Genomic DNA, 7,578 nt, shown 5'->3' on the forward strand with positions numbered 1-7,578 from the left:
GTGTGTTTTTTTACTTTTGTAGATGTACTCGGCGAGCGCTAAAATAATTAAGCCTCAAGGCGAGAAGCCAGATGACTTCGAGCAGTCTGTCTCCCAGGTAAGAATCATGGACGTCTTTGCACTTGGTGAAGCCACTACCAATGATATGGGCGTAAGGTTTTCTCTGCACAGTGAACACTAGATACAATTTTCCAGCAAAGGCCATAGGTGCAAAATTCGTAATAGCTTATTGCTCTGTTGGTTTTCTGTCTAGAGATGTCAGGCATCACAAATTCTCCTTTATTTCCCAATTTCAACAAGATAGAAACCATATTGCTACCATATATAATGCTATTACGTTTTGAGTTGTTGGTAAATATTGGGTTTATTTTCAGGCCCTGCTTGAGCTTGAGATGAATAGTGACCTGAAGGCCCAGCTTCGTGAACTGTACATTTCAGGTGCAAAGGTAAGAAAAAGGAGATTTAATCATGAGGGCAAGAGTTGTGGATGTCACTGTAAGCCTATGCCACCGCTAAGTAATAAAAAGATCTTTTATATGGATAAAGTGGCAGTAAAATGATCTAGGGTTGATAAATTATTTTCCACTAGCCAAATTGTTGAGGGTGAAACAAAAAAGATCGATAAAAATGCATTGACAAATCACACATGCATAGGGCATGGATGTTTCATATCATATTTCTACATATAGAGGGCTATGCAGCTATTAAGCAGAGTAAGGGTATTTTTAAGGTGTGTGATGCCTTGTTTCTTGCATAGAACTTTACCTTCCGAGTCTCAACATTGCTTCATGTATTGCTTTGCATTAATTTTTTTGCAAAATAAGAATTGTAAATTTAATTACTGTTTAGGAAATTGATGTTGCTGGCAAGAAAGCTATCATCATCTTTGTACCAGTTCCACAGCTGAGACAATACCAGAAAATCCAGACCCGTCTGGTCAGAGAGCTGGAAAAGAAATTCAGTGGAAAGCATGTTGTATTTATTGCACAGGTATGGTCAATTAGTTTGAAAATGTTCAGATTTTCCATAAACTGTTTGATTCACCTCTTTTTGTTTTTTCATTTCAATTTACTGGTTTTCTACTCTTGAAACTCTTTTAACGTTGTGACTGAATGGGATGTCTGTAAAGTGTCACAGGATGTTAACTTTGTGAGCATATTAGAAATATAGGTGTTTCTTGTATTAGAAAACGTTCTACCAGATACACTTGAGTGATTTGTTGGTGCCTGTTGTTACAGAGGAGAATTCTTCCTAAACCAACAAGGAAAACCAGAAGGAAGAACAAACAGAAGCGCCCTCGATCGTAAGTTTTTTATCAAATGTATCGTTAAATTTATAATGATTGAAGGTTAATACATGTACAGTTATTTACTCTGTATGGATTAAAGCATGAGAGCTGGAATTGTTAAAATTGCTGCTTGCTTCATACTTCAACCAAACAGAATTAATATTTAGTTTCTCAGGCATTGCAGTATGGTTTTTTAATGCCCGCATAACCTTTTTTGTCAAGTCAAAACAACTTTAAAAAGGAAAAAGAATACCATGTAAAATATTAAGTATTTGTCTTGAAATTGGTTTGCAATATTAAGTACAGCATTAGATAACATATCAGTATACATGAACACGTGGGATTAGAGAGCTAACAATCAAGCATTTTACTAGTCCAATTTCAGATTTGCATAAATAAGTCTTGCTTAAACACTGAACAAATCTATGGCTTTTTAAAGTCAAAGAGGTGTTACAATTGAACCCCTCTCTTATTCCACTTCAAATGACTTTATATGTAGACAAAGGCTGATGGAAAATTTTTGTGTTAAGCTATACTTTTGACAGGTATTTTTTTAATTGGTCACCTACATAGAAATGACATGGTCTTCCCAAGTACCATTTCATATGATGATCTGTAAACTAATATTCATGGCAAGAATGATTTTTTTTTTCAAATTCATATTTTGTATTGAATTTTCTACCATTTCTTTCACTATACACAATGAGAATGATGGAATCCATGGTGAAAAAAAACTAAGTATTTGAAAACCAAATAAAGTACCTGCTTCTATGGACCTTGAGAATATTTAAGTCCATGCTGTCTCATTGTTTTTCTCTTAAGTAAAAAAGTAAGATTTAATGCTGGCTGTCCCAATATTTTTTAAATGAAAACTAAATTACTTTTGTTTGGTCTTAGTTAAAACTGCAAATATACAAAATATACATTAGACTGTTAAGCAGGAACCATCTATTTTAGCATGAATGTTTGAATCAAGTCTGATCAGTTTTCCTTACTGTCAGTACCATGGATGCACATGTTTGAAAAATTGTTGTCAGTTTGAGGGATTCTTGTCCATCTTCACACTTTTTAATTATCAAACATCTCAAACAAGTTAATATTTCAGGATTGTTGAAGCAAGGCCAAGGAAACTATTATTAATTTTAAAGTATCATAGTTATCACTCAAGCAATTTCATTCCTTGAGGCATTCTCATCAAATATCACTTTCTTATATAGCATAAAAAAAGAACTGTATTGTCTCTCATAGTTGTTGGGTAAAGGTCAATGTTATTGATTCTAGAAAATCTTTGTTAGCACTCTAGCTTCATTCCTGTTGGAATTTTGATCAGACAACTTTTACCAGCCAAATTATCTGTGATGAGTTGTAGTTTGTGTTGTTTGGTCAAGGTCACCATTACTGTATTTTAGAAAATTGTTATCAGTTTCCTAATGGCTTAATTCCATCAAACCTTGCACACTTACAAATGATTTTTTCCAAATTTACACCATTTAGTCTCATCTTAATAAGTCATGACAGTGTTAGTAGCTTGTAGGGGGTTGGGGGCATGTTGTCTTTAAGCAGTACTCTGCTAAAGCAATACTTACAGTTTACTTGTTTATTGGAAGGACATCTTGAATGTTCAAGTGGCTTGTGCTTGTTTTTGTCATTATCAAATAACACCTTATCAATTTCTTTGCAGCCGTACACTAACATCGGTACACGACAGCATCCTGGATGATCTGACCTTCCCAGCTGAAATTGTTGGCAAGAGAATCCGCATCAAGTTGGACGGGTCAAGGCTGATCAAGGTCCACCTCGATAAAACTCAACAAACTAACATTGAGCACAAGGTAAGCAAGGAAGAGACATTGTTGAACATAGTGAGAGGTTGTATTGGAAACTAAGTGGATGTGTCAGGTAACACTTGATTTTCTTGCAGTGAGAGCTTTTATTAGAAATGTAGTGGATTAGGTGTATCATACATAAGAAAAATAACACCAATACAATTATTGTCAAAAATATATTCATACTTCACTCGGTAGAACTTTGTAACACTTTCCGTGAAATTTCATGACTTCAACAGATCTTATACGAAATTGATATTGATATGATAAAATCATTGAGATAATACGTTGCCAAATTCTGTTATATGTAGGAGGGTAACCCCCCAAAAATTCTAACATCATGAAAAGGATATGATGAGAGCTTTTTTTTACCCAGGAAAACCCATGTCTGGATATTTTACGCTATTCTGAACCTTTTCATGATGTTTACATTCAACTAGACTACATAAACCTGGACAGAATGTTTCTGTATTGTACTGACAAATGTTTTGGTGTGAAGATTTGTCTATTGTTAAATTAATTTGATAATATTGTTAACCGCTTTGGGTATGTACATTAACTGCATATCACTTGAACCTAAAGATAGGTTTTGGTGGTCAGCATGAGGTCAAGGTCAAAGTCACACTTTGATGACTTCAGCATAAACAGCGTCACCTTGTGTACTTGATCACACATGTTTATTGGCATTCCTGCGACAAAGATATTACTCTGGTAGTGACATTAACATTTGTGTTGAAGTGACATTATCACCAGACCTGCTTAATGTTTATATAAGTTGTAAGCAAGAGTTTCTTTGTACATGATTTCAAGATTATGTTTAGCTCCACATTGGGCATAATTTCTCTCTTAAACAAGTAACCTGCCATCACAAAACTTGGAATATACTGATTGTCGCATACAGTTTTTTGGACTTCGATAATTAATTGGGCCATGTTGTTGAAGTTTTTCACTTAGCTTTTTTATTGAGCTTTTTAGGTCACCTGATGATGACTTAATGCAATTCCCCTTTGTTTGGCATCTTGTGTGCATCCATAAACGTTTTTAATTTTGACTTCTGGAAAACCCCTAAACCGATTTCAATGAAATATAGTGTAATCAAATACTCTTCATGGATAGAAGGACCTTAAGGTGCTTAATCAAAATTGTAAATTTCAAGACCCCAGGTTCTCGCATTCCTTCCTGTGGGGGTGGGGGGAGGTTTACTATAGTTAAATTTGTTTACTTTCAATTTGAAATAGATCCAACATAGTCTGAATGTTTAGTATAGGATGAAAGTTAATGTTAGGGTTTGCACATATTGGCACTCTAAAAATTTCTTTTAGCACACAAGCTATCATAGTGGAACCTAGAGAATACTTGCATTTATATAAACATCCCAGCACACATTTCAGATTCTGAATGTCACCTGCAGTTTTCTGCTGAGCCAAATTTGTGAATTATTGTGACATTTTAAAGATTCAGATCTTCAATGAGTTTAATTTTATACTCAGTGCGATAGCAACTTTAAACCATATTTGGTTTAGCGAGATATCGGTCAGTATTTTTTAAATTGCCAGTTTACTCAGCTCACACTTGGTCACCTTTGAGAATTTATACTTTTTTTTCAATTAGTTCCATTGAGATATTTGATATGGATCCTTAAAATGATTAAAAGTCCTGGAATCAGATAAACTTGCATCACTCAAAATGTCTCTATGAATGGGATAAAGATGATGGAGTCCGAAGTTTATTCGGTGCAATTTTTCAGTAAATACGAGTATGAAAAGGGTATGATGAGGAACAATTTTTCCAGGAACAAATACATGTCTGGATATTTTACGCTATTCTGAACCTTTTCATGAAAAATGTGTTTCATTACTATTGTAAGGTTTGTTACTGTGGCACATTAACTGCAGAATATTTTGTCAATGGACATGACAAGAAGACTTGGCTTTACTTAAATAGTAATGCATCACAACACTCGCCACAGGTACAAACAGTCTGTATAAACTAGTCTACATAATTATAGGATGTTACTGTTTTGTGTTACTGACAATATTTGTTCACAGCTTGATTCTATTTTCTTTTTCTTTTTAGATGGATACATTCGCTGCAGTGTACAAGAAACTGACAGGGAAGGACGTTACATTTGAGTTCCCAGAATTTGTGCTTTAAGGTGGACTAAAAACAATTAAAAAAATGTGATACAAAATTTGTTTCTCTGTGGTTTGTTTAATGATAAATTGAAAGAGAACTTTTGATTTTAAAGGCACATAATCTGTTGAGATAAGGAGAGGTTTACAACAGTAATGTCTAATTCCCCGGAGTGTGTGGAGAGACGCGTTGTTTGTGCTGTCTGTCCGTGTCCCTGCAGCAATTTCTGCTCTTTCCATACATCAATGTCTTTACAAAAGCTAAGCTCAAAAGTCTTGTAATCTGTCACTAGAAAATGAATTTGACCATTCACTGATGTTCATATTTGAAGCTGATGTGGAGGCATGGAAGGTGGGGCATGCGATTGCTTTTCACGTCCTCGTGTCATAGGTCATGTTATGCGTTGAGTAGAATAAAGTTGCTCACATTAGTGGCTAGAGCCCACATCTATATCCTGACATTTCTTCTCATGTGTTGATTTTATGATTGATCATAAAAGCAAATGGCACTTTGAATGTTTGTTATTGATATTTCTCAAGAATTACTGGAAAGATGTTCCTCAAATTTCATATATAGGTTCCCCTTGGTCCTTAGATGGGACTGATCAGAAATTCACAAACAATGTGACTGCCAGGCAGCCATCTTGGATTTGATAGTTAATGATTATCGCTATTTCTGCAATGGAATGTTTGAATGTCGTATCATTAAGAGCAAAAGCAGAGAAAGGAATGGAAAAGATCCAACTTTTGAAAGAGCAATTAACAGATCCAACAATGATGAAAGCCAAGATCCCAGTGGGATCTCGTTAGGTATGACCACTTTTACAGAAGCAGAGAAACCTACTTCAGGTTCTTGTACACCATGACATTTTGTTATTGGTAGTACCATTTGTGTTAAACTTTGAAAATATCGTTAAATGATAGAAAAATAACGAAATCGTACGTAATTTCTAAAATGACTTATTTACCAATATCTAACCAGATAGTCGACAACAACCACTGGAGCCATAATAAAAACAGAAGATAAAATATACATGTAGTTAAGATTGTTCGACTGTCAGATAGGAATATGGTACTGTGGGCGTTGGACTTTCTTTCAAAATGGCAATTTTACTAGTTCTTTATTTTTTCTCAAATTTTCACCATGTACTCTCTACATCATGCGCCAAATAATATTGTAAGCGGTTTCGTGTAGCAGAACCGGAAGTAGGTGCATCGCTTCCGTTCAAAGTATTATCTAAAATAACAAATAGCATTTGGTTTACACTGGTGAATGGGCAGTCTATTGTTCCTGAAAAAGCCTTACCAACAAACTTTCCAAACGTGAAAATCATTATAATTTCGTGGTTGAAGCTAAGGATTCTGGAGTATCTGGTAGACCCTCAAAATGTACAAGGAAAATAGAACAAATGTTCCAAAGGGATAGGCGTCCTTTCCTTCACTGATGACAGTCGCAATGTAATTTTGGTCAGTCCAAGTAAGTGTTGTCACACACATAAAAAACCCCAATAAATAATTGTAATTATATACTGAAACAAGGCATATTGAGGAGCATTGGACTTTTTGTAATATAAGAAAATATTTCAATATGAGATCAGAAAAGGATAATACAACTTTCCTAGTCTTCATGGATTCAAAAGTCAGCAAGCAGAGACAGTCATCATCCATAAAAATGGATAATGACCATTACCTGTGTCTTTCTTTTATTTTCATTAACTCCAAACATGTTTGCTGTTATACCTGGTGTTGGTATTCTGATAGAAGTAACCCTATGTGGGAAGTTGCTAAAATTACTTGAATATGATTGTATAACTAATGAACACATTTTCTATACACAAACTGTTCAACATTCCGGCGTTAGTAACCAGATATGTCTATTCTATACACAAACTGTTCAAGTTAGTAACCAAATATGTCTCTTCTATACACAAACTGTTCAACATTCCGGCGTTAGTAACCAGATATGTCTTTTCTATACACAAACTGTTCAACATTCCGGCGTTAGTAACCAAATATGTCTCTTCTATACACAAACTGTTCAACATTCCGGCGTTAGTAACCAAATCTGTCTCTTCTATACACAAACTGTTCAACATTCCGGCGTTAGTAACCAGATATGTCTCTTCTATACACAAACTGTTCAACATTCCGGCGTTAGTAACCAAATATATCTCTTCTATACACAAACTGTTCAACATTCCGGCGTTAGTAACCAGATATGTCTTCTATACACAAATTGTTCAACATTTCGGCGTTAGTAGCCAGATATGTCTCTTCTATACACAAACTGTTCAACATTCCGGCGTTAGTAACCAAATCTGTCTATTCTATA

General features: G+C 34.9%; 1 protein-coding gene across 1 annotated transcript; it reads left to right on the forward strand.

The window, feature by feature from the left end:
- Window positions 1–22: 22 nt before the first annotated feature.
- Window positions 23–5,305, forward strand: LOC132561363 (small ribosomal subunit protein eS7-like). Its single transcript, XM_060226088.1, has 6 exons — window positions 23–97; window positions 375–446; window positions 850–990; window positions 1,239–1,303; window positions 2,970–3,120; window positions 5,191–5,305. Exons 1-6 carry the CDS (start codon window positions 23–25, stop codon window positions 5,266–5,268), a joined length of 582 nt encoding a protein of 193 aa, XP_060082071.1. The 3' UTR covers window positions 5,269–5,305.
- Window positions 5,306–7,578: the final 2,273 nt, after the last annotated feature.

The sequence above is a fragment of the Ylistrum balloti genome, unplaced genomic scaffold (genome assembly GCF_031769215.1).
Source record: "Ylistrum balloti isolate Yb309-2 unplaced genomic scaffold, AGI_CSIRO_Ybal_v1 Utg371196, whole genome shotgun sequence".
Taxonomy (NCBI): domain Eukaryota; kingdom Metazoa; phylum Mollusca; class Bivalvia; order Pectinida; family Pectinidae; genus Ylistrum; species Ylistrum balloti.